Genomic DNA, 27462 nt, shown 5'->3' on the forward strand with positions numbered 1-27462 from the left:
TTTCCAGCATTTCAATTTTCTATTTCATATTTTCAGCATGTGTAGTTTTCTTTTTCATTTTAGTAATGAAATAGTATTTTTAAACTCTTACATTGTTAGGATCCTTCCATCTTTAAGTCTAAAGTGCTTCTATCATTGTAAACAACTTGCTCATATTCTGAAATGGTAAGCATATGATGAATCATTTTAGGGATATTAATTTAAAAATAATGCGCAGTTACAGATATTCTGTCAGTTATTGAAAAGTAAGCATGAGTTAAATAAACTTTTCTGAGATGGAATGTAGTTCTGAACATTAAGATATTGATATGTTTAAAAAAAAAAGTGGAATCTCTTCTATCTTGCAGCATCACTGGCAGGAATGCGGCTTCAGCAGGGAGATATAGCAGTGAGTATGTTTTTATTGTTGAGGACCTTGCATGTGTGTTCTGGTTAGATAGTGAACTTTGAAGTTAAAATAAAGTAAAAGTTGGCTGTGTTTTAACAATTCCCCTTTATTCTCCAAGTTAAAACTGATGATTGGTTAAATAGTATAACTCATGGGTAGGAAAAGTAAGGGAGAAAATAATACAACCATTTATGGTTTGTTACTGTCCAACACATTTTAAGTCTTTTTGCACACTCTGGTGCTCATCCCTGCTTGAGTGATATTTGTCAGTAACACTCTAACCATTGCTGAGGTTTCGTATATGGCTCATCCCCACGTCAGCTCTCAGGGGAGGTAAAGGGGGGTGAGCTGTGAAAGAAGGTGGCCTGTGACCGAGATGCAGTGATGCATCTCGCAGGATGTGTTGATGCCTAACCCCTTTGCCAGCGCCTTTGTGGTGTACCCCTCCCCATCCCGTGCAGCCTTCCGCGTAGCCACGTGCAGTCCCCAAACAGGAGAGTGGTATGTAGCAATCACCTTGGCAGAACGAAGCTGGGGAAGGGAACCTCCCGTGACAAAGGAGCTTGATGTGGGTAAGGCAGTGAATGTGTTGTACGTGGCATTCCAGTAAGACCTTTGATACGGTTACTCTGGAAAAACTGGTAGTGGAAAAACAGGAAGTGGAAATCAGTGTAAGTATTTTGTAATGGATACCTAATTGGTTGACGGATAGAACCCACTGGGTGGTGATGCAGAAATTGCCATCATCCTGGGAGAATTTACTGTGGGGGTCCTGCATGGGATTGTTCTGAAACCTCTTTTGCTTAATATCTTTATGATCTAAGTGATCTGGACCTAGGAGTCAGAAGCATCGTGACTAAACTTTCAGATAATACAAAGCTAATGAAGGTAGTAGACTGCAAAACTGAACAGAATAAGCTACACATTGGGACAAAAAATTCCAGGAAGGGGCTATTTCTTAAATGAAAGAAATGTGTAAGGAAAATGAAAGATACCTGGGAGTTCTTAAGATTAAAAATGGCAGGAGATCTCAGAACCGTGTTATGCTCCTCATGCTCAATGTGGGAGCTCAGGGACACGGCTGATGTCCCTGACTCCTTCACGTGCAGGAAGTGTGTCCAGCTGCAGCTCTTGTTAGACCGCATGACGGCTCTGGAGCTGCGGGTGGACTCACTTTGGAGCATCCGCGATGCTGAGGAGGTCGTGGATAGCATGTTTAGCGAATTGGTCACACCGCAGATTAGGATTGCTGAGGGAGAAAGGGAATGGGTGACCAAAAGGCAGAGGAAGAGCAGGAAGGCAGCGCAGGTGTCCCCTGCGGTCAACTCCCTCCAAAACAGGTATACCGTTTTGAATACTGTTGAGGGAGATGGCTCACCAGGGGAAGGCAGCAGTAGCCAGGTATATGGCACCGTGGCTGGCTCTGCTGTTCGGAAGGGCGGAAAAAAGAGTGGAAGGGCTATAGTCATAGGGGGTTCGATTGTAAGGGGAGTAGATAGGCTCCCAAATGGTATGTTGCCTCCCAGGTGCACGAGTCAGGGATGTCTCAGATCGGCTGCAGAACATTCTGAAGGGGGAGGGTGAACAGCCAGTTGTCGTTGTGCACATAGGCACCAATGATATAGGTAAAAAACGGGCAGAATTTAGGGAGTTAGGAGCCAAGTTAAAAAGTAGGACCTCAGAGGTAGTAATCTCAGGATTGCTACCAGTGCCACGTGATAGTCAGAGTAGAAATGAAAGAATAGTCAGGATGAATGCGTGGCTTGAGAGATGGTGCAGGAGGGAGGGGTTCAGATTTTTGGGACATTGGGACCCGTTCTGGGGGAGGTGGGACTATTACAAATTGGACGGTCTACACCTGGGCCGGACTGGAACCAATGTCCTTGGGGGTGCTTTTGCTAACGCTGTTGGGGAGGGTTTAAATTAATGTGGCAGGGGGATGGGAACCAAATGGTCAGTGGACAGTAAGGAGGTAGTAACTAAAGCCTGTAAGGAACTAGATAATGAAGTCAGCGTGACTAAGGGAAAGAGTAGGCGGGGAGTAGATGATGAAAGCAAAGGGACTGGTGGTCTGAGGTGCATTTGTTTTAATGCAAGAAGTGTAGTAGGTAAGGCAGATGAACTTAGGGCTTGGATTAGTACCTGGGAGTATGATATTGCTATTACTGAGACTTGGTTGAGGGAAGGGCATGATTGGCAACTAAATATCCCAGGATATCGATGCTTCAGGCGGGATAGAGAGGGAGGTAAAAGGGGTGGAGGAGTTTCATTACTGGTCAAAGAGGATATCGCAGCTGTGCTGAAGGAGGGCACGCTGGAGGACTCGAGCAGTGAGGCAATATGGGCAGAGCTCAGAAATAGGAAGGGTGCGGTAACAATGTTGGGGCTGTACTACAGGCCTCCCAACAGCGAGCGTGAGATAGAGGTACAAATAAGTAAACAGATTATGGAAAGATGTAGGAGCAACAGGGTGGTGGTGATAGATTTTAATTTTCCCAACATTGACTGGGATTCACTTAGTGTTAGAGGTCTAGATGGAGCAGAATTTGTAAGGAGCATCCAGGAGGGTTTTCTAGAGCAGTATGTAAATAGTCCAACTCGGGAAGGGGCCATACTGGACCTGGTGTTGGGGAATGAGCCCGGCCAGGTGGTTGAAGTTTCAGTAGGGGACTACTTTGGGAATAGTGATCACAATTCCGTAAGTTTTAGAATACTCATGGACAAAGACGAGAGTGGTCCTAAAGGAAGAGTGCTAAATTGGGGGAAGGCCAACTATACCAAAATTCGGCAGGAGCTGGGGAATGTTTGAAGGTAAATCCACATTTGATATGTGGGAGGCTTTTAAAGAGAGGTTGATTAGCGTGCAGGAGAGACATGTTCCTGTGAAAATGAGGGATAGAAATGGCAAGATTAGGGAACCATGGATGACAGATGAAATTGTGAGACTAGCTAAGAGGAAAAAGGAAGCATCCATAAGGTCTAGGAGGCTGAAGAAAGACGAAGCTTTGAAAGAATATCGGGAATGTAGGACCAATCTGAAACGAGGAATTAAGAGGGCTAAAAGGGGTCATGAAATATCTTTAGCAAACAGGGTTAAGGAAAATCCCAAAGCCTTTTATTCATATATAAGGAGCAAGGGGGTAACTAGAGAAAGGATTGGCGCACTCAAGGACAAAGGAGGAAAGTTATGCGTGGAGTCAGAGAAAATGGGTGAGATTCTAAACGAGTACTTTACATCGGTATTCACCGAGGAGAGGGACATGACGGATGTTGAGGTTAGGGACAGATGTTTGATTACTCTAGGTCAAGTCGGCATAAGGAGGGAGGAAATGTTGGGTATTCTAAAAGGCATTAAGGTGGACAAGTCCCCAGGTCCGGATGGGATCTATCCCAGGTTACTGTGGGAAGCGAGAGAGGAAATAGCTGGGGCCTTAACAGATATCTTTGCAGCATCCTTAAACACGGGTGAGGTCCCGGAGGACTGGAGAATTGCTAATGTTGTCCCCTTGTTTAAAAAGGGTAGGAGGGAAAATCCAGGTAATTATAGACCGGTGAGCCTGACGTCAGTGGTAGGGAAGCTGCTGGAGAAGATACTGAGGGATAGGATCTATTCCCATTTGGAAGAAAATGGGCTTATCAGTGATAGGCAACATGGTTTTGTGCAGGGAAGGTCATGTCTTACCTACTTAATAGAATTCTTTGAGGAAGTGACAAACGTTGATTGATGAGGGAAGGGCTGTCGATGTCATATACATGGACTTCAGTAAGGCGTTTGATAAGGTTCCCCATGGTAGGTTGATGGAGAAAGTGAAGTCGCATGGGGTCCAGGGCGTACTAGCTAGATGGATAAAGAACTGGCTGGGCAACAGGAGACAGAGAGTAGCAGTGGAAGGGAGTTTCTCAAAATGGAGACGTGTGACCAGTGATGTTCCACAGGGATCCGTGCTGGGACCACTGTTGTTTGTGATATACATAAATGATTTGGAGGAAAGTATAGGTGGTCTGATTAGCAAGTTTGCAGACGACACTAAGATTGGTGGAGTAGCAGATAGTGAAGGGGACTGTCAGAGAATACAGCAGAATATAGATAGACTGGAGAGTTGGGCAGAGAAATGGCAGATGGAGTTCAATCAGGGCAAATGCGAGGTGATGCATTTTGGAAGATCCAATTCAAGAGTGAACTATACAGTAAATGGAAAAGTCCTGGGGAAAATTGATGTACAGAGAGATTTGGGTGTTCAGGTCCATTGTTCCCTGAAGGTGGCAACGCAGGTCAATAGAGTGGTCAAGAAGGCATACGGCATGCTTTCCTTCATCGGACGGGGTATTGAGTGCAAGAGTTGGCAGGTCATGTTACAGTTGTATAAGACTTTGGTTCGGCCACATTTGGAATACTGCGTGCAGTTCTGGTCGCCACATTACCAAAAGGATGTAGATGCTTTGGAGAGGGTGCAGAGGAGGTTCACCAGGATGTTGCCTGGTATGGAGGGCGCTAGCTATGAAGAGAGGTTGAGTAGATTAGGATTATTTTCATTAGAAAGACGGGGGTTGAGGGGGGACCTGATTGAGGTGTACAAAATCATGAGAGGTATAGACAGGGTGGATAGCAAGAAGCTTTTTCCCAGAGTGGGGGATTCAATTACGAGGGGTCACGAGTTCAAAGTGAGAGGGGAAAAGTTTAGGGGGGATATGCGTGGAAAGTTCTTTACGCAGAGGGTGGTGGGTGCCTGGAATGCGTTGCCAGCGGAGGTGGTAGACGCGGGCACGATAGCGTCTTTTAAGATGTATCTAGACAGATACATGAATGGGTAGGAAGCAAAGAGATACGGACCTTAGAAAATAGGTGACATGTTTAGGTAGAGGATCTGGATTGGCACAGGGTTGGAGGGCTGAAGGGCCTGTTCCTGTGCTGTAATTTTCTTTGTTCTTTGTTCTGATTGACAATAAATTGAAGCTATTGCAACAATGCTTGGTGGCAGTGAGTAAAGCAAATCAGATGTTGGGATGCATTAAAAAGTCAAGGTTGAGCTGAAATACTGAGTTAATTCTGCCACTTTATAAATCATTGTTGCAAACACACTTACAATAGAGTTCTGGTCAGCACAGTACAAAAAGGATATTGCAGCTATTGAATAGGGGGCTCAGAATGATTAAGGGGATGGTGGGATTGGATTATGATGAGTGGTTACATAAATTGGGCATGTTCTCACTGGAAAAGAGAGGTTGAGAGATTATTTGGTTGCTGTTTTTAAGATTCTAAAAGGACTAGAGAATGCAGACCATAACAAGCTGTTTCATCTTTTTTAAAACAATAGAATCAGAGGATTTAGCCTGCACTTGAAAGAGAGTAAATTCAAAATTAATCTGTACAAATATTGTTTTGGTGAGTGAGTAGTAAACCTATGGAACAGGCTCCCTAGATGGTGGAAGCAATTAATATTGATTTATTCAAATGCACGATAGATGGATTTCTTTCAGTAAATAATATTTTGAGATACAGCGTCATAATAATTTGAGACATGACATGTGAAAAGCTTAGAAACTTAAGAGGAACCAATGAGTTTGGACCATTACTTCCTCATCATATAACTGGCTCTGTTGTAGAGTAATTAATGGAGGTTGATTGCCATAATTATTCAATAACTCCATTATTGTTATATCATGTGACTACCAAGATAGTGAAAGGCAAACTATATGGACCTTGGTCTTTTATCTTTGACCAATTCCTATGCTCCTAGGTGGCATGTGGAAGTTGCTCTGGTTGACTTGCTGATATTTTTATCTTGAACTGCAGAAGACCTAGTCAGAATTGATATGCCACCACGGCAAGACTTGTGGTCACAGACTAAATTCCTAATGCCCAGGTATAATGTTTGAGTCTAGAAAAGCTTGTTATTAATCATACAGTCCACAGAATCCTTATTAAGATCCTGCAGAGCTACCTTGAGATATCCCTTACCCTGGCACCAGTTAGGCAACAGACGCTTTGGGACTCTCGATCATGGCTGGAGAGGATGCTATCTATCCCCCTAATTATAGAATCCCCCATCACTACCACATTTCTATTCTGCTCTCCTCACCCACTCCTTGGACAGCTTTCTGAACCACGGTCCCTTTGTCTGCATTGTGATTGTCTCTTCCATGCAGTTTTTCTTGTCTTCACAGGTGGCGATTGCATTGTACCTGTTGAACAGGGCCAGTGTTTGTGGGACCTCCTTCTGAACATCTCCTAAGTCCCTGCTACTCACCTCCCTGATAGTCACTCCCTCCCCTTTCCGAACCTATGCTTTACTCTGGGGTGAGGCTGTGTCCTCTATAAAGCTATCCAGAAATTGCTGTTCATCCCTTATGTTGCGGAGTGTCTGTAACTCACACTACAGCTCAGTGACTCTGAGTTGGAGTGACTGAATACAGAGGCATTTCTTGCAGATATGGGAATTCGGGAGACCTCGTTGTCCGCAGACGTGCCACAGAGTCATTACAGCACAGAAGGAGTCCATATTACCCATCGAGCCAATGCCACAATAGTTTTATTTCGTGACCGGGATACGTACTATTGTTGCAACGCATAGCCTTCCCTGCCATCTCTAGTCTTTTTTATTTATTTGTTTATTGTTAACCTAAATCATAATTAAGTAGACTGGTTTTGTTTTAAAAATAAATTACTTATTGTTTACTCACCTAAGAGTGTTACTCACCAACCTGCTATCCTGTTGACATCACCGTGTCCATGATAATAAAAGCAAAATATTGCGGATGCTGGAAATCTGAAACAAAAACAAGAAATGCTGGAATCACTCAGCAGGTCTGGCAGCATCTGTGGAAAGAGAAGCAGAGTTAACGTTTCGGGTCAGTGACCCTTCTTCGGAACTGACAAATATTAGAAAAGTCACAGATTATAAGCAAGTGAGGTGGGGGTGGGGCAAGAGATAACAAAGGAGAAGGTGCAGATTGGACCAGGCCACATAGCTGACCAAAAGGTCACGGAGCAAAGGCAAACAATATGTTAATGGTGTGTTGAAAGACAAAGCATTAGTACAGATTAGGTGTAAATACACTGAATATTGAACAGCAGCAAGTGCAAACCTGAAAAAAAACCTGAAAAAAACAGTGGGTAAGCAAACTGAACAAACTAAGATGAAATGAAATAAATGCAAAAAAAGATAGTAAAAAATGTAAAAAAGAATGTAAAAAAAAGGAAGAAAAAATAACTAAAAATGAAAGTAAAATGGGGGGCTGTCATGCTCTGAAATTATTGAACTCAATGTTCAGTCCGGCAGGCTGTAGTGTGCCTAATCGGTAGATGAGATGCTGTTCCTCGAGCTTGCGTTGATGTTCACTGGAACACTGCAGCAATCCCAGGACAGAGATGTGAGCATGAGAGCAGGGGGGAGTGTTGAAATGGCAAGCAACCGGAAGCTCAGGGTCCTGCTTGCAGACTGAGCATGGACCGTGTCCATGAGTTGCTTACCCCAGCCAAATGAGCGCTACTAGAAAATCTCACGTTTTTTGAAATTTAGTTGAGGTACCTTAGTTATTTATTTTTGGTCCATACCTTGTCTTAGGCTATATTTTATTCAAATTACCTTTTAGTCTCTTCTAAGTTTTTTTTTTTCTTATCACACTGACTTGCAGCAAGCACTAAAACACTGAACAAAACTTTAAATATGACCTCAACTAAAACAAATCTCTCCTAATGTTAAAAGCAAAGGACCTCTGCACCGAATTCCTACACTTACTAAATTCTAAACTTCCCACTGTGTTCACGATCCACTCAGTAAATGTTGCGATCTGTGGTTTAGCTCTGTGCTAAAGCTCAGAGAATTTTGTTAGTAAACGAAGCCTCATAGCAAACAGAAAGGTAGGGTAGGAGGAATATGGAAGGAGGGAAGATGATTGAGGGTTATGGGGCTCTGGTCTCTCACAACCTGCCCTTGGGGGAAGTGGTGGGAGTAGATGGTTGGATGCGGGTGAAATGAGTGACACTGCAGTGGGAGGAAGGGGAATGTAACACGGTTGAATGGTTACTTCAGAGGGGTAAAGGTAGGGAAAGTGATGTAAGTGAGGGTGGGATAGGAAGAGAGTGGGGAAAGGTATGAGTGATTGGAGGAAGCGATAGGTGTTAATTGTGTGTTTAATTATATTTAGGTGGTGCGCATTACTTGGGATCTCATTTGTGCTCTTATATAGGAGCAGCCTGAAATTGTAATTGCTGGTTGGAGGTGCATGATATATAATGTTTGTAAGTGTATAAAGACTTGGCTCCAGTGTTCTTTCCTTCACTGCCTGACTATCAAAATTCTAACAATAGGGGGGAGGAGCCACTGAGTGTCAAATTTTCCCTGGAGTATCCACACCAAATACAGAAAGCCAGTGTTGGTGGCTCATTTTCTGAGCACACCACACTATATCATACATTACCTGGAGAGTAGTTAAAAAATAGGTTAAGAAGAAGAGTGGAGGGGTGAGCAGAGAGAAAGGGCTGAATTTTATCAGCCCCTTGATGTCGGGGGTCGTGGTGGGGGGCCCGTGAAATACTTGTGCGAGAGGCCAGCCATGAACTCTGACACCAAGAAGGCCCCACTGTGTTTTACTGGCGGCAGCGACAAGGCCTCAGTGCGGCCCCTCCCCGCCGCCAAACGGCGGAGCCTCCATTTGCCTCCTCAAACTTATTCAAAAAAAATGTTAATTAACTTTCCTAGGCTGGGCGGCCATTCCGTGCCGATATTGCGGCTGGTCCCCATTTGGGGATTCAAGGCGAGACGCTATTGGGGAGGGGGGAGGAGTGAAATTATCAGAGCGTGAGGGGGAGGGAATGGGAAAAACACTTTTTGCTGGCTGTGGGGATGGTGGGAAGGGGTTGAAGGGCAAATGTGATGAGGTTGTGGGGAAAGTTTGGGTTGGGAATGAAATTAATTATCAAAATATAGGCCAGTAAAAAACCATGGGGGGGTGGGGTTGGGAAAGGGCATCCAGCTTTTAATTACTTTTTTAAAGATGATTCACAGAAATGTAGCTTTAAAAATTCGCTTTGTTCCTAAGGGCTTGAAGCCCATTAAAAATGGCACCAGTGTCTGCGCAGTGGTGCCAGATGCCGCTGCCTGGGACGGAGCGGCCGCCCCCTTTGTGTCATCGGGGGTGGCCGTTCCGCCCCCTCCATTTAAATGAGCCCCCACGCGAAATATCGCGGGGGCTCAATTACGGTGCATCCATGCCCGAAGGCCACTGATTTCAAAGTGCACCACCGCGATTTGAGGCTCGCTAATAAAATGCAGCCCAAAGAATCCAAAACAGAATAGGAGAAACGGGACGAGAAACAACAAAGACAGATAAGAGAAAGATCATATTCTCTAATTTTCTCTGTACAACGCTACAGGAGATTGAAATCATAAAAATTTACAGCACGGAAGAAAGCCATTTGGCCTGTTGTGTCTGTGCTGACCGACAAGTAGCTATCCAGCCTAATCCCACCTTCTAGCTCTGGTCCGTAGCTTTGTAGGTTACGGCACTCAAGTGAATAAGTACTTTTTAAATGTTTTGAGGGTTTCTGCCTCTACCACCCTTTCAGGCAGTGAGTTCCAGATCCCCACTACCCTCTGGGTGTGAAACATTTCTCCTCGAATCCCCTCTAAATCTTTTACCACTTACCCTAAATCTATGCCCCTGGTATGGACCCCTCAACCAAGGGGAATGAGGCCCTCCTATCCACTCTATCATAGACCCTCCATAATTTTATACATTTCAGTAAGGTCTTAGGTCTCCCTTCAGCTTCCTCTGTTCCAAAGAAAACAAGCTGAGCCTATCCAATCTTTTCTCATAACTAAAATTTTCCAGTCCAGGCAACATCCTTGTAATCTCCTCTGTACTCTCTCTAGTGCAATCACATCTTTCCTATAGTACGGTGACCAGAACTGCATACAGTATTTCAGCTGTAGCCTAACTTGTCTTTTATACAGTTCCAGCATAACCTCACAGCTCTTCTATTCTGTGCCTCGGCTAATAAAGGCAAGTATCCCGTGTGCCTTCTTGACCACCTTACCTGCCTGTCCAGCCGCCTTCAGGGATCTGTGGACATGCACACCAAGGTCCCTGTGCTCCTCTACACATCTCAATATCCTACCATTTATTGTATATTCCCTTGCCTTGTTAGCCTTCTCCAGTTGCATTATCTCTGCTATGTGGAGGTGGTAAGGGGTGTGGGTGGCTCCCACTGTTTACCGCCCAAATGACCGCAATTTGTTAAAATTATGCTTTAGCCCCTGAGTGTCTTTAGGGTCAAATAAACAAACAAATGACAGGTTTTCTTGTTGGTAAAAGATAACTATTTTTAAACAAATCCCGAAATGATTGCAACCTCATTCACACACACACAAACACATTCACCCACAAATACATCCACAAGAATAGATAATATTATGGCACAACTGCTCAGGAAAAAAAAACCCAGTCAAAATATATCTGATTGCGGTGGGAGCAAGGCACTGTCAATTCAGTCCTGCCGCCCCACAAGTCACATAACACATATCTTTAAGCTTTCCAAATCAAAGAAAGGAGCAGCCAAATTGAACAATCTAATAACCCCCAAATGAGGTGAACTAAACCAGGTATCTTCAGATATTAATAAATTAACTGTTTATTAGAAAAACTAAAACTACTAGGATTAACCGATTTCTAAAAATATAAAAAACAGTAAAGTCCTTGCAGATTTACGCTTCCTGATGAACAGTCTTTTGATTTAAAGTCCACTCGCAATCTTCCAGGGTCCAATGAATCCGGTGATAGGAACTCAGTAATTCAGTTCAACATTTGAAGCATCAAGCTCTTCTTCTTTCCAGCAATGACCACAGCCGATCAACAATTCGTAACCACTTTCAAAAGAATCAATCTGGCTTAACTTTTGGAATTTTGAGAGTTAAAATAAACAGTCTAAATTTATTTCCTTCAGTTTAAATTGACTGTCAGAACAGTCTGTGTCTCATCAATCTCTCAAATGTCTCTAGAAAGCCAGTTTTTTCCATCAAGTTTCAAAGTTAAATGGCAAGATTGTAAGTCCTGTGCTCTGTCTCTGAATGGTTGTATCCAGGGCAATCGAGATGCACCTTCACTTGGTAATTTCTGAAGCTGTCTGCCTCAAAGCAGTACTGATCTCTTACAGCCTTAATGGCACACCGCATATTTCCCAAGAAAAAAACAACAGGATCATGACACCTCCGCCCCTGGCAAAATGAAACGCCATTCCCGAAATGAGTTTCATTACACTGTAAAAAAAAAAATGGTAATTGAAAAACACTAACTTTTTCCGTATACACAGATATACAATTTTATAAAATGGTAAGACTACAGCAACAAGTTCCATCAGAACATTTTCAGCTTCAAATTTTCAAAAGGTTGTCCCAATTAACCCATTTCAAATTTCCAAGATAGTCTCCCAGTTGTTTTGTGTTTTCCTTCCAAGTGTCCCTATTGTCCATCCCCTCAGCCAGGTGAACTGCACAGCTAGGAGCACAGACCACTACTGGGTTCACTATTCTCTGAAAAGTTTCTCAAGTACCCCTTAACCTATGTGACATCACTTGATACTGGAAAACCCTGTCCGGTGTAACAGAAGTTGACTTTTCCTTATCCTGGGGTGACAAAGGAATTTGACAGGATCCCTCCAACACATCTGTCTCTTTAAGACACATGGTGTTGCCCAATCCGTCCATACAGTCTTGGGTAAGAGTCTGCCTTCTTTACCGCAGTTACTTTTCTATACTGTGCAAGTTTGAGCTGACCCACCAGGTTTAGGCAGCAAGGCCACATGTAAATTCCAGCTGTCCTGACTAGATTCAACGAAGCTGCTGCTCAGTATGCACTGTACCTCTGCTTCCACTTGGGCCTGTCTGTCTGGACCTAAGCGGCAAGGATGTTGTTTTAAAGGAATGATTCCCCCTATACCCACATCACGTGTGGCTAAGGTTGTACATCCCGGCTTATCCCTATAAACTCTTTGAAACGTTGTGAAAAGCCTGTTCAGATCTTCAGGTTTTGCCTCTAAGTGTAAAAGAACATTGTCTAATTTCCCTAGCCATTCTGTATTCGCTAATCTGATAGTTGGAGGTTCAATCTGAGAATTTCAAAGGCTTACTTCTGCCTCATCCTCACTATCCTTTTCCTTATCAACAGTCCGATTAACTGACATACCTGTACTGGCTTATCCTCCTCCCTGTGATAATATTGTTTCAGCATATTGATAGAAACATAGAAAATAGGAGCAGGAATAGGCCTTTCGGCCCTTCAAGCCTGCTCCACCATTCATTATGATCATGGCTGATCATCCAACTCAGTAGCCTGTTCCCGCTTTCGCCCCATATCCTTTGATCCCTTTAGACCCAAGAGCTGTATCTAACTCCTTCTTGAAAACATACAATGTTGTGGCCTTAACTGCTTTCTGTGGTAATGAATTCCACAGGCTCACCACACTCTAGGTGAAGAAATTTCTCCTCATCTCAGTCCTGAAAGGCTTACCCTGTATCCTTAGACTATTACCCCTGGTTCTGGACTCCCCCACCATCGGGAACATCCTTCCTGCATCTACCCTGTTAAGTCCTGTCAGAATTTTATAGGTTTCTATGAGATCCCCCTCACTCTTCTGAACTCCAGTGAATATAATCCTAACAGTGGCGCAGTGGTTAGCACCGCAGCCTCACAGCTCCAGCGACCCGGGTTCAGTTCTGGGTACTGCCTGTGCGGAGTTTGCAAGTTCTCCCTGTGACCGCGTGGGTTTCTGCCGGGTGCTCCGGTTTCCTCCCACAGCCAAAGACTTGCAAGTTGATAGGTAAATTGGCCATTGTAAATTGCCCCCAGTGTAGGTAGGTGGTAGAAAAATGGTAGGGGTTTAGTTTAGTTTAGAGATACAGCACTGAAACAGGCCCTTCGGCCCACCGAGTCTGTGCCGACCATCAACCACCCATTTATACTAATCCTACGCTAATCCCATATTCCTACCACATCCCCACCTGTCCCTATATTTCCCTACCACCTACCTATACTAGTGGCAATTTATAATGGCCAATTTACCTACCAACCTGCAAGTCTTTTGGCTTGTGGGAGGAAACTGGAGCACCCGGAGAAAACCCACGCAGACACAGGGAGAACTTGCAAACTCCACATAGGCAGTACCCAGAATTGAACCCAGGTCGCTGGAGCTGTGAGGCTGCGGTGCTAACCACTGCGCCACTGTGCCGCCCTGGTATGTGGATGTGGTAGGGAATATGGGATTAATGTAGGATTAGTATAAATGGGTGGTTGTTGGTTGGCACCAGACTCAGTGGGCCGAAGGGCCTGTTTCAGTGCTGTATCTCTAAATAAATAATAAATGACTGACTCAGTCTCTCCTCATATGTCAGTCCCACCATCCCAGGAATCAGTCTGGTAAACCTTCGCTGCACTCCCTCTGTAGCAAGAACATCCTTCGTCAGATAAGGAGACCAAAACTGCACACAATATTCCAGGTGTGGCCTCACCAAGGCCCTGTATAATTGCAGCAAGACATCCCTGCTCCTGTACTTGAATCCTCTCGCTATTAAGGTCAACATACCATTTGCCTTTTTCACCGCCTGTTGGTCCTGTATGCTTACCTTCAGCGACTGGTGTACGAGAACACCCAGGTCTCACTGCATATTCCCCTCTCTCAGTTTATAGCTGTTCAGATAATAATCTGCCTTCCTGTTTTTGCTACCAAAGTGGATAATCTCACACTTATCCACATTATACTGCATCTGTCATGCATTAGCCCACTCGCTCAACTTGTCCAAATCACCCTGAAACCTCTCTGCATCCTCTTCACAACTCGCCCTCCCACCCAGTTTTGTGTCATCTGCAGATCTGGAGATATTACATTTAGTTCCCTCATCTAAATCATTAATGTATATATTTTTTTAGAGATACAGCACTGAAACAGGCCCTTCGGCCCACCGAGTATGTGCCGACCAACAACCACCCATTTATACTAACCCTAGAGTAATCCCATATTCCCTACCTACACTAGGGGCAATTTACAACGGCCAATTTACCTATCACCTGCAAGTCTTTGGCTGTGGGAGGAAACCGGAGCACCCGGCGAAAACCCACGCGGTCACAGGGAGAACTTGCAAACTCCGCACAGGCAGTACCCAGAATTGAACCCGGGTCCCTGGAGCTGTGAGGCTGCGGTGCTAATCACTGCGCCACTGTGCCGCCTATTGTGAATAGCTGGGGGCTAGCACCGATCCCTGCGGTACCCCACTAGTCACTGCCTGCCATTCGGAAAAAGACCCATTTATCCCTACTCTTTGTTTCCTGTCCGCCAACCAATTTTCTATCCATCGCAATACACTACCCCCAATCCCATGCGCTTTAATTTTACATGCTAATCTCTTATGTGGGACTTCGTCGAAAGCCTTCTGAAATTCCAAATAAACCACATCAGGGAGGTTCTCCCTCATCAACTCTACTAGTTACATCCTCGAAGAATTCTAGTAGTTTTGTCTAGCATGATTTCCCTTTCATAAATCCATGCTGACTCTGCCCGATTCTACCGTTGTTCTCCAAGTGCTCTGCTATAAAATCTTTGATAATGGACTCTAGAATTTTCCCCACTACCGACGTCAGGCTGACTGGTCTATAATACCTTTCTCTCTACCTCCCTTTTTAAATAGTGGGGTTACATTAGCTTCCCTCCAATCTGTAGGAATTGTTCCAGAGTCTATAGAATCTTGGAATATGACCACCAATGCATTCACTATTTCTAGGGCCACTTCCTTAAGTACTCTGGGATGCATACTATCAGGCCTTGGTGATTTATCGGCCTTCAATCCCATCAATTTCCCCAACACCATTTCTCTACTAATACTGATTTCTTTCAGTTCCTCTCTGTCACAAAGCCCTGTGTTCCCCAACATGATTCGCCACAACCAGTTCTTCTTCCGGAGATCAGGGGTGTCAATTAAGTAATCTTAGTTTTGAGATACAGCACTGAAACAGGCCCTTCGGCCCACCGAGTCTGTGCCGACCATCAACCACCCATTTATACTAATCCTACACTAATCCCATATTCCTACCACATCCCCACCTGTCCTTATATTTCCCTACCACCTACCTATACTAGGGACAATTTATAATGGCCAATTTACCTACCAAACTGCAAGTCTTTTGGCTTGTGGGAGGAAACCGGAGCACCCGGAGAAAACCCACGCAGACACAGGGAGAACTTGCAAACTCCACACAGGCAGAACCCAGAATTGAACCCGGGTCGTTGGAGCTGTGAGGCTGCGGTGCTAACCACTGCGCCACTGTGCCGCCCTTACCTCTTTTAATCACTCTATATGGGCCGCTGAACCGTGCTATTAACGGCTCTCCCTGTAATGGTAACAACATTAATACTTCATCCCCTGGTTGAAAATCGCGGGCTTTTGCGTTTTTGCCTGCCCATTTTTTCATATTGGCTTGGGAAGCTTTAAGGTGTTCCTGAGCTACACCACAAGTTTTCGTGAGCCTTTCCCGGAACACAGATACATAGTCTGGTATCGAAGTTTCATTCTTTTGTTCCAAGAATCTGTCTTTTATAAGTTTTAGAGGACCTCTTACTTTATGTCTGTAAACCAGTTCAAAAGGACTGAAGCCTGTAGACTCATTCAGTGAGTCTCTGGTGGCAAATAAAAGAAAGTCTAGTCCTTTATCCCGGTCATGTGGATATTCGTGACAGTATATTCTAATCATTGTTTTGAGAGTCTGGTGAAATCTCTCTAAAGCTCCCTGTGCCTGTGGGTGATACGCTGAAGATTTCAACTGTCTAATCCCCAAATTGCCCGTGAGTTCTTGAAATGTCCTAAACATGAAATTAGAACCTTGATCTGATTGAACTTCAAGTGGCAACCCATATCTCATAAAGAATTAGGTTAACCTTTCTACTACTACTCTAGCAGTAATTGTCGTCAAAGGAATGGCCTCTGGAAATCGAGTAGCCATATCCATGATAGTATGTATGTATTGATGCCCCTCTTTTGTTTTTGGAAAGGATCCTACACAGTCTACTAATACCCTGCTAAATGGTTACTCAATCACTGGTATGGGAACTAGTGGTGCCATTTTTATGGTAGGTTGTGGTTTTCCCATCATTTAATAGGTATGGCATGTCCTACAAAATTGTCTCACATCCCTTGTAAGACCTGGCCAGTAATAATGTTGGCTTATGCGTGATTTGGTCTTCTGAATTCCCCTATGTCCTGCAAAAGGAATGTAGTGTGCTAACCTTAACAATCCTTGGCGATATTTAGGTGGTACCACCATCTGTTCAACAACTGTTCAGTCTTCGTCGGCAGATCTATGAGCGGTCTCCATTTCCTCCTCAAAACGCTGTTTGCCATATAATAGCCTTCCAGAACTCCTTTCTCCTCAGCTTCTTTCAGAGCCATCTGTGCTATTCGGTATATCTCTGTATCAGCTTGCTGTGCTGCAATGATAGACGATCTGTTAAACATCTCATTTGGATTATCTAAATCCACAAATAATGTTTCAGATACTTGGCTGTCTGTTTGTGGTTCCCTTTTTACCTTTGACAACGGATCCTGTTTAGCCATTGCTCGGGCAACTACACATGCAGGAAATATTCCCGGAACTTGTTCCTGTAATTGCTCTGCTTCCTTAATTTCACTTGGTTCCTCTGTAATTATAAGAGAAGCTGATACTTTTAATCCAGCCAAATCATTTCCTAGGAGTACATCAATTTCCTTTACTGGCAAACTGGACAACAGCTACAGTTACTATCCCAGATATTAAGTCACTCTCTAGGCGTACTTTATACAAAGGTATAGGTATATACTCCCTGCCAATTCCATTAACTAAAACTTTAGAGTTCAAGTCACTCTCTGGTGGAAACCTTATATCTTTCCCCAGCAAGAGTGTTTGGGTTGCTCCTGTGTCCCTGAGTATAATGACAGGTTTTCCTGCCTCACTTACAGGAGATGGAGTTACTTTCCCCTTTGACAAAAATTCATTATAACTCTTGGGTATTTTATTCTTAACTTCTACACTCCTTTTAATTTTAGTATCTGGTTTCATAGCTGTCGTTAAAGCTATAGCCTGGTCTGCTTTACTCTCAGTCAGAGTCTTTTCCTCTTCCCTATCTTTGCGTACCCTGACAAGTCCTGTGGGTTTACCTCGCAATTTCCAGCACTCTAAACGAAGATGACCTGTTTTGTGGCAATGATAACACTTTGGCTTGCGACCCTCACCTCTACCCTCAGCAACTTCCTTTGTGTCCTGAGGATGTGATCCTGGGGCATTCCCAGCTGTTCTTCTTGTCCCCGGCTACTTGCCCTCTTTTCACTCTCCCACTTTCTATCCTTCTCTGGTTTATGGGGGTGACAGACAAAAGAGGTTGGCTTATTCACAAGCTCAAAATCATCAGAAATTTCTGCTTGTTGCCTAGCTTTCAAAACTTTCAGATTATCTATATGAGTTCTCACTACTGAAGGAGTGGAGTTTTTAAACTCTTCTAAGAGAATCAATTTTGGAACGTCCTCATATGTGGTTTATATCTTTATTGCCCCATCAGTCAAAAGTAATTTGCTTCACCTTCTCAAATTCTACATATGTCTGCTCAGCTAATCTCCGTAAGTTCCTAAACTTGTGACGGTAAGCTTCAGGGACTAACTCATACGCAGTGAGAATAGCCTTTTTTGCCATCTCATAATCTGCAGAAGCCTCTTCAGGAAGCATGGCATAAGCTTCATGACCTCTGCTGACCAACCTGCCCTGCATGAGCAATGTCCAGCTTTCTTTCGGCTATTTCATCTGTTTGGCCATTTTTTCAAAAGATATGAAAAATACCTCTATGCCCCTTTCCTTGAACTTAGGATGAGCCTGAATAAATGTAAGAAGAAATCCCATTGGAAGGATGTATGAGAATGGACAGAGAATTCCAAAGAAAGAAGAAGGAATTGTAAACAACTTTTCGCTGGGTTCTGAGCTAAATTCAGATTCTTCCTGATCTGAATTTTCCCTGGATTCAAGACGACCCTTTTGTCTTAGTTCCATCTCTTTTAACTTAAATTCCCTCTCTTTTTCACTTTCTCTCTGAAATGCTCTCTCTTTCTCCCTTTCCTCTTTTTCCCATTCAAGTTTTTTTTATTGCTATTGCTGTTTCTTTCTCTTCTTCAAGTTTTCTTAATTCTTTTTCAGTCTCAAGTTTTTTAGTTTCTAACTGAATCCTAGCCGATACCACTGCATCACTCTTGGACCTACTACTTTCTTGTTCCTCGTATTCCCCTTTATCATCATCTTCTAATTCCAGATGTTGGGCTATTATGTCAATTATCTCTGCTTTTTTGGCACCTAGTTTCAATTCTAACCCCAATTTTGCTGCCAATTCTTTTAATTTATTCTTAGTTAAAGTTATCAAGTCACTCAGGGAAACGTTCTGCTTTCCCCAAAACTCTGCTTCAACCGCTAATGCCATTACTATGGTATAAACTGTACCTTTATTATACAAGAGACCTGGTTCTTTTATTTCTTCATAATTGGTGTTAGGTTTAGATCCCAACAATCGAGTTTCCAATTGATATTATCCCAGACGTGAGAGCAATTGAATATAATGCCAGACGCAAGACCCCAATTTGTATGTTATCCTAGAAACGAGCAATTAATATGATTCCAAACGTGAGCCCTCCAATTAGTCGGATTCTGATCCCAGACCTGAGCCGTCTAAAAATATGATTCCATCGCAGACGAGCCCCCAATTAATATGTTATGGCACAGTGGCGCAGTGGTTAGCACCACAACCTCACAGCTCCAGCGATCCAGGTTCAGTTCTGGGTACTGCCTGTGCGGAGTTTGCAAGTTCTCCCTGTGACCGCGTGGGTTTCCGCCGGGTGCTCCGGTTTCCTCCCACAGCCAAAGACTTGCAAGTTGGTAGGTAAATTGGCTATTGTAAATTGCCCCTAGTGTAGGAAGGTGGTAGGAGAATGGTGGGGATGTGGTAGGGAATGTGGGATTGATGTAGGATTAGTATAAATGGGTGGTTGATGGTCGGCACAGACTCGGTGGGCCAAAGGGCCTGTTTAAGTGCTGTATCTCTCTCTGACTCGATGACCGCTCAGGAAAAAAGCCCCCAATCAAAATATATGATTCTGATTGCGGTGGGAGCAACACACTGTCATTTTAGTCCCACCGCTCCACAGGTTGCATAACATATATCTTTAAGCTTTCCAAATCAAAGAAAGGAGCAGCCAAATTGAACAATCTAATAACCCCCGAATGAGCCGAACCAAACCAGGTATCTTTAGATATTAGCAAATTAACTGTTTATTAGAAAAACTAAAAAATCTTAAACACTACTAAGATAAACCAATATCTAAAAATAGAAATAATAGTAAAGTCCTTGCAGATTTACACTTCCTGACGAACAGTCCTCTGATTCAAAGTCCACTCGCATTCTTCCAGGGTCCAATGAATCCGACATTAGGAATTTGGTAATTCAGTTCAACATTTGAAGCATCAAACTCTTCTTCTTTCCACCGATGACCACAGCAGATCAACAATTCACAACCACTTTCAAAAGAATTAATCTGGTTTAATTTTTTGAATTTTGAGAGGTAAAAATAAACATTCTAAATTCACTTCCTTCATTTTAAATTGACTGTGAGATCTCTTTTTAGGTGCTAGCAGTTTGTGTCTCAACTTTCTCTGCAAAGCCAGTTTTTTTCCATCCAGTTTCAAAGTTAAATGGCAAGATTGTATGTCCTGTGCTCTGTCTCTGAATGATTGTATCCAGGGCAACAAAGATGCACCTTCACTTGGTAATTTCTGAAGCTGGCTGCCTTAAAACAGTACTGATCTCTTACAGCCTTAACGGCACACTGCATATTTCCCGAAAAAAAACAACAGGATCATGGCAATAGAGAGAGAGAGAAAAGGGTAAGAGGCAGTTTAAAGTCCCAGGTGAGGTAAGTGTTCATGGTTTACAGAAGATTATTGAATCTTCTTGGGAGGAAAAGCTTATTTAAAAGTTGCAGGCTCGATTATTTGCAGTCTTGAACTTACGGAGGTATTGTAGAACTCTAGTGGTTGTAATACAGCCCAAAGCTAGTGATCTGTAGTTTGTTATCTTCACAAATGGTTAGTTTCAAAGTCACTTTGTGCTGTCTCTGCTTTGATGGCTGTTCTTGGTCAGCAGGGTTGTTCTCTTGTTTGCTGGATCCTTCTCGCAGGCTTTCTGTGATGTTGGTTTGAGCTACCTTTGAAGGTAAAAATCTCTCACAATTCTTTGTTAGGAGACTTATGACCCTCTCCCCTGTTGTGACCACACAGTGGGCCAAGATATGATAACCATAGCCATCGTTTGATGTTTGAATGGGAATCATTCTGTTATGATGTTGCTGCTTCACATCTTATTCATCTTGGTTTGGCTATGAGCCAGACTGTCTCCAGCATCCTCTGTTAATCTATTCACGTTGAACAGAGCCATTAATATGCAATAGCTCCTTTAAATTTTAAAGGGGTTCTCCCCAGAGCTATTTCAGATGATAATGAGCCTCATCTTTGCAGCTGAGTTTGTGGATTTCCAATACAGGAGGGGTCACCTGGCCACTACTCCATTTAGCCTGTGTATAAGTGTCCAAGTTCTTGTGATTTTGTTTAGCAGTTGACTTTTTAAATTCATAATTCTTCCATTTCATTGTTGATTTGATCATTGCTCCTTCCGTGCATGATGCATCACACTTCTCCAGATTGAACTTCATCTGTCACTATTCTGCCCACCTGACTAGTCCATTAATATTTTCCTCCAGTCTACAGCTTTCTTCTTCATTATCAACCACATGTCAACTTTGTAGCAATATATGAAAACTTTTATACCTGCACCTTTGCCAGCTTTTCTATTATAAATTCCTATGTCCACATTTACAATGAAAAATGCAGGTGTAAATTTTTCACGGTGTAATTAGCCTCCAGCCAATGGAGGTGCTGCCAGAGGTGAGAATGTGTAATTGCAGCCTAACAAGTTCATATTGGCAGTTTTCATTATAACTGTGGATTTGCAGGCTCTATTATTTCTATAATCACAAGATAAATTAAGATTAAGGAGGGTCATCAACTTATTTGATCTCATCCATTCAGAAAGCCAGCAATATGGTCTTCCAATAGAGCATGATTTCTTAAATAAGTGCTTTTTCCCAGCCTCAATCATTCTTCCTGGCAACCTGTTACAGTTCTTTGCTACCCTCTGTGTAAAAAAATTGCTTCCTGGCATCTGTCTTGAACTCTTGTTCCACAAGTGTGAATATCAGTAGCTGAGTTCACCATAATGGCTGTAGCAGTTCAAGGAGGAGGTCCACCATCAGCTTCTTGGGACAACTAAGGTTGACAATAAATTTGGCCTTGTCAGTGATGCCTATCCCCAAACCAATTAAAAAGCATAGCTTGTTTCATTTTGGAAATTCTTATTGAAAGAAAATGTGATGGTTGAACACCAGCTGCTGATCTGCATACAGGTGATGTGTGATGATACTCCTACTGAAGAATTAGTTATTGTGATATAAACAGTGTGGAGTAATCAAGATCAAGACTGGGAAATAAATCTATATTTTCTGGTGGTGGAACTATCCTTTATTATTTTCTGTATCTCTCAGGCCTTTAAATTAAGGAGGGTTCACTCCATTTAAATGAATTGGTTAAAAATAATCAACATTAACTTTAGTTGAAAACCTTTTTTGTCACTTTTACAACCCAGATTTACTTATTGTCTGTGATGATGTTTCTACTCCCTCATGCCAACATGTTCTGTCAGTGTCACCAGCACATGGTTTAAACAAATGTAGTAAAAATTCCACAGAAAACAGATAATGTTTTCACTGATTCTTTGCAACAGTTCAATCTTTTTTTTAAAAAAGGAGACTGGTTCCCTCATCTAATGCATTTCATAGATTTATTTGTACCAAATTGAAATTAAGAAAATTAGAATATGAAATCATTGTATTAAGATTTTTTTGGATTATATTCCAAAAAAAAACCTTCATCTTGGATTTGCAGTTGAGCCATTTTTATGCTGGAATTGCTTCAATGAGATTATTTATTGAATTTTCTAGGTAAGTCTTGGGACAAGTGACACTGCCTTTCTTTGGATTCAGGATCCGAGGCCCACCTTGGAGGGACATATATTCTGTAATCCTGTTGATAGCAACGCCTACATGGCACTCATATGGTAAAGGATAATTTCTAAAATAGAGAAAAGGACCTGAAAGAAGCTAAATATGAATGTTTACTTTATCCCCTTTTTGCCCTGATTTAGATGCCTGTTGTCTACTTCCACCCTTAGCTCAGAGGGTGGGTTATGTTGTGCGCCTAATTAACATTGGTAGATGTTAGCTTTCAATGAGCAAAGTGACCGTTGGAGAATAGTAGGGTAGAAGCTGTTGTCAATTATGTGGCAGAGCACTGCTATATGCTTTCAAACACTCACTTTAATCCGATCATACAAACTATACTCACTGCAAATACAGTAGTTAATCAAAGACATTAGGTATTGTCGTTTTGAGAAGCTCAGGCACTGTGACATTGATGCAAAGTTCTTTTTATAACATAAATGACGCTAAAAACTATTACAATCATAACAATCTATATAAAACAGAAAAGGCTTCTTCCCCCAAGAATACTATCCCACATTATAGACAATCTCCCACCATTCATGGTCCCCAAGAGTACGTATTCCCTTTTCATGTTGGCATTGCATTGTTGCATGTGTATGCATGCAGTGTTCTTATGAAGTGTTCGCGGATTAGGAGTGTTTTAGAAACCAAAAAGTTGATAAAAAGGAAAAAAAAAATAGAATATGAGAGTAAACTGGCCAGCAATATAAAAACAGATTGTAAGAGCTTTTATAAGTACATGAAAAGGAAGAGAGTAGCAAAAGTAGATGTTGATACCTTAGAGGCAGAGACAGGAGAAATCATCATGGGGAATGAGGAAATGGCAGAGACATTGAACAAATATTTTGTGTCTGTCTTCAATGTAGACTCTAGTTCAATACCAGAAATAGACAGTAACCTAGGGACTAAAAAGAATGAGGAAATTAAGGATATTGATATCAGTCGAGAAAAAGTATTGGAGAAACTTGAGGGACTATAATCTGACAAGTCCCTGGGACCAGATGGTCTACATCCTAGGGCTCTAAAAGAGATAGCTGCAGAGATAGTGGATGCGCTGGCTATGATTTTCCAGAATTCCTTAGATGCAGGAATGGTCCCGTCGGATTCGAAGTTGGCAAATGTTACACCGCTTTTTAAGAAAGGAGGTAGAGAGAAAGCACAGAACTACAGGCCAGTTAGCCTAACATCAGTCATTGGGAAGATGCTGGAAACTATCATTAAGGAACTCTTAACATTGCACTTGGAAAAGCATAATATGATTCGAACAATTCAGCATAGTTTTACCAAAGGGAAATCCTGTTTGACAAATTTATTAGAGTTTTTTGAGGATGTAACTAGTAGGGTAGATAAAGGGGAACCAGTAGATATAGTATACCTGGATTTTCAAAAGGTATTCGATAAGGTGCCACATAAAAGATTAATAGGCAAGCTGAGGGCTCATGTTGGGGGTAACATATTGGCGTGGATAGAGGATTGGTTAACAGACAGGAAGCAGAGAGTGAGCATAAATGGGGCATTTTCAAGTTGGCAGGCAGTGAATAGTGGTGTGCCGCAAGGATCAGTGTTGGGCCTCAGCTACTTACACTCTATATTAATGACTTGGATGAAGAGACAGAGAGTAATGTATCTGAGCTTACTGATAATACAAAGCTTGGTGGAAAGGTAAGCTGCAGGGAGGATGTAGAGAGGCTGCATAGAGATATAGACAGGTTAAATGAGTGGGAAACAAGATGGCAAATGGAGTATAATGTAGGGAAGTGTGAAGTTCACTTTGGTCGTAAAAATAAAAAAGCTGAACATTTTTTAAAAGGTGTGAAAGTTGTAAGTGTTGATGTTCAGAGAGAGACAAAGAGATGGAAAAGGTGGTGGCTGCTCTCTGGTAGGCTTATCTCCAACTGCTTTCAAACACTGTCCAGACCTCAACTGAACCAAGACAATGGCCGGAATTGTATGCCATCCCAGCGAGCTGGATAGTGGCGGGGAGGTGGCGTAAAATTGAGTGTGAGGCTCCGGGAGGCCTTCCCGACTCGCTCCCACCACCGCCCCACTTTATGTGGGACAGGGGGTGGGGGGTGGGTGGCGAAAAACGGGCTGCCCGCTCCAGACCAATCAAGGCCCTTAAGTGGCCACTTACCAGCCACTTAAGGGTCTTCTCCCACCTCCATGGGGATTTTATCCGTGGCAAGCGGGCGTCGTGGAGACGTGAAAGGCTGCCTGGTGAAACTTGGTGGCCTCTTAGCACACCGGAGGGGGGGCAGGGGGGACCTGACGATCGGGCACAGGGTACTTGATTGAGGGCCACCCCTGCTTCCCCAACCATCCCTAGGATCCAAGACTCCCCTCTTCCCCCAAACAACCACCCTTGCCTCACCGGGACGTGACCGATTACTCCTGGCGAGGCAAACCAAATTTACCTATGGTCCTGGCTCCATGTTCACGGCTGGGCTGCGGTCCCAACAGTGGCCACCTCTGGCCCGATGATTGGCTGGCAGCTCAATGAGGCGAGACTTCTTCCTTCAAGTGGGTGGAAGTCCCATCTTGGAACACTTAAAGCCCGGGGACCCGTAAAATGCGGGATGGATCCCCGCGCTAGGCGGAAGCGGGTTCGCCACTGACTTTTACGTCAGTGGCCAGCTCCCGTCCGCCTGACATAAAATCCAGCCCACTATCTCAGAAGCGAAACCACAAACAGCCATTGAGAACCTCCTGACCCTCATAAATCTTGACATATCACTTCTCTTTAAACATCTTCCGCAAGTCACTAAGGATTCTGTTGTTTATTGAGCTTAAGGTATGTGACTTCCAGTAAAAGGTTGTTTTCAGACAAGACCTCTCTGTGACCCTTGTAAAAAACACGTCCATGGAGTCTTTTCAACAAAACAAAGTCCAGCATCTGAAATATTCAACCTTCCAAAAATTGAATCCATTTCCACAATTTAAGTATGAAGCCTCAAAAAATATTTAACAAAAAACTGAAGCACTTCCATAACACTGTATAGATGTGAAAGCAAAATACTGCGGATGCTGGAAATCTGAAACAAAAACAGAAAATGCTAGAAATAGCCTGACCTGCTGAGTATTTTCAGCATTTTTTGTTTTTGTGTGTATAGATGTGAGTTCTATTATATTTTCTGTCATTATGTTTTATATGTGTGAGTTTGGATAAGAAATTTTCTTTCACAGTGTTCACATTGTCCTAGTATTGCGGGAAGGGTGGAGACAAAGGTTATCCTGTATTTATATAATGGCATTTTGAGGCATCCATCAGTAGTATAAGAATCAATAAGAAAATGTTTTCAACAAATTAAAATGCCAGCTAAGTAAATTTTAACATAAAAGAAATTTTATTTGTGCCTTCGTCTAACTTGGTGCCTTGTCTCTAGTTTTAAGAATGGCTCCTTGACAAGAGAAAAGATCCGTGATGAGAATGCCTCTGGTTCATGGGATGAATTTGCGAAAGCTTTGAAAGCTACTTGTCCTGGGAATAATGGAAATTTAGGTAAAATGGAGAATATGCACTGGGCTTTCATTAAGTAGTTGAGAGACTGTTTTTAAGTTTGTTAGAACTGGAGCTATCATTTTCGGCAGGGCCTGACAGAGGCCGAAGATAATAGCTTCCGCCTTCCCAATATTTAACTGGTAGAAAGTTACGGTTCCTTGGAGAAGAGAAAGCTGAGAGGTGATTTGATAGAGGTATTCAATATCATGAGGGGTCTGGACAGAGAAGTAGAGAGAAACTGTTTCCACTTATGAAAGGATCGAGAATGAGAGGGCACAGATTTAAAGTATTTGGTAAGAGAAGCGAAAGTGACATGAGGGAAAACTTTTTCACGCAGCGAGTGGTTAAGGTCTGGAATGCGCTTCCTGAGAACGTGGCGCTGCCTGAGGACGTGGTGGAGGCAGGTTCAATTGAAGCATTCAAAAGGGCATTAGACAGTTGTATGAAAAGGAAGAATGTGCAGGGTTATGGAGAGAAGGCAGGGAAATGGAACTGAAAGAGTTGCTCTTTCAGAGAGCCAGTGCGGACACGATGGGCTGACAGGCCTCCTTCTGCGCTGTAATGATTCTGTGATTCATCCATTGCTGGATGAAAGTCAAACATTTTGCCAACAGAAAGTGGGGAGGGTCAGGAAAGGTGGTGGGGCCGGGTTTAACTGGGTGTCATCAGTATACATATGGAAGCTGACCTAATTTCTTCAGATGATGTTGTCACGGGGCAAAATGTAGATGAGAAACAGCAGAGTGTCAAGGATAGAGTCCAGAGCTAACAGTATGGGGTGAAAAGAGGAGCCATTCATGATGCTCTGGTTATGATTGGATTGGTAAGAGTGAGGGCTGTCAAACTGAGCTGGATGATGGAGGAGACATTTTGAAGGAGGATAGTGCGGCTGACCGTTTAATGCTTCAGGGAGATTGAGAAGGACGAGGAAATAAAATGCACCATGGTCACACTCACAGAGGATGTCATTTGATGCCAGTTTTTAAAGCAGTTGGGATGGTGGGGCAGGGGGGATAAATAGTACCTATATCAGCTGGTACGGGGCCCACGAAGGATGTTGGAATGGGGTCAGGTGAGCAGGAGGTGGATATCATGGACAAGCTGAACTTGGAAAGAGCAGGAGTGGAAATGGGAAAGAAACTAGAGAAAGGGCTCAGGGCTAGGGAGAGTGGAGCTCGGGGAAGGTTTGGCTTGGTGGATAGGGGAAGTGGTCGAGCCAGTTGATCAGATGGTCTCAATCTTAGTGACTAAGTTTCATGCTTTTGATGGAGGTGAGGGTAGAAGAGGTGGGGAAAAGGATCTAAAGAGATGGTTGGCTATGGGTAAAAAAAAGATGCTCCTAGAAAAGAGGGAAGACTTGACAGAGGAGAGTGAGGGCATTTTATGTGGTCCAGCTAGAGCTGACGATGAAT

General features: G+C 43.1%; 1 protein-coding gene across 5 annotated transcripts in view; it reads left to right on the plus strand.

The window, feature by feature from the left end:
• The window catches only part of xylb (xylulokinase homolog (H. influenzae)), a 319204-nt gene that overhangs the window by 95125 nt on the left and 196617 nt on the right, over positions 1 to 27462 (plus strand). For all 5 annotated transcript variants that reach the window (XM_068015166.1, XM_068015134.1, XM_068015149.1 and 2 more), the window contains 3 exons: positions 348 to 388; positions 22492 to 22607; positions 25935 to 26050. In XM_068015166.1, coding sequence (XP_067871267.1) covers positions 348 to 388; positions 22492 to 22607; positions 25935 to 26050 — 273 coding nt within the window. The remainder of the gene's footprint in view (positions 1 to 347; positions 389 to 22491; positions 22608 to 25934; positions 26051 to 27462) is intronic.

The sequence above is a fragment of the Heterodontus francisci genome, chromosome 2 (assembly GCF_036365525.1).
Source record: "Heterodontus francisci isolate sHetFra1 chromosome 2, sHetFra1.hap1, whole genome shotgun sequence".
Lineage (NCBI taxonomy): Eukaryota > Metazoa > Chordata > Chondrichthyes > Heterodontiformes > Heterodontidae > Heterodontus > Heterodontus francisci.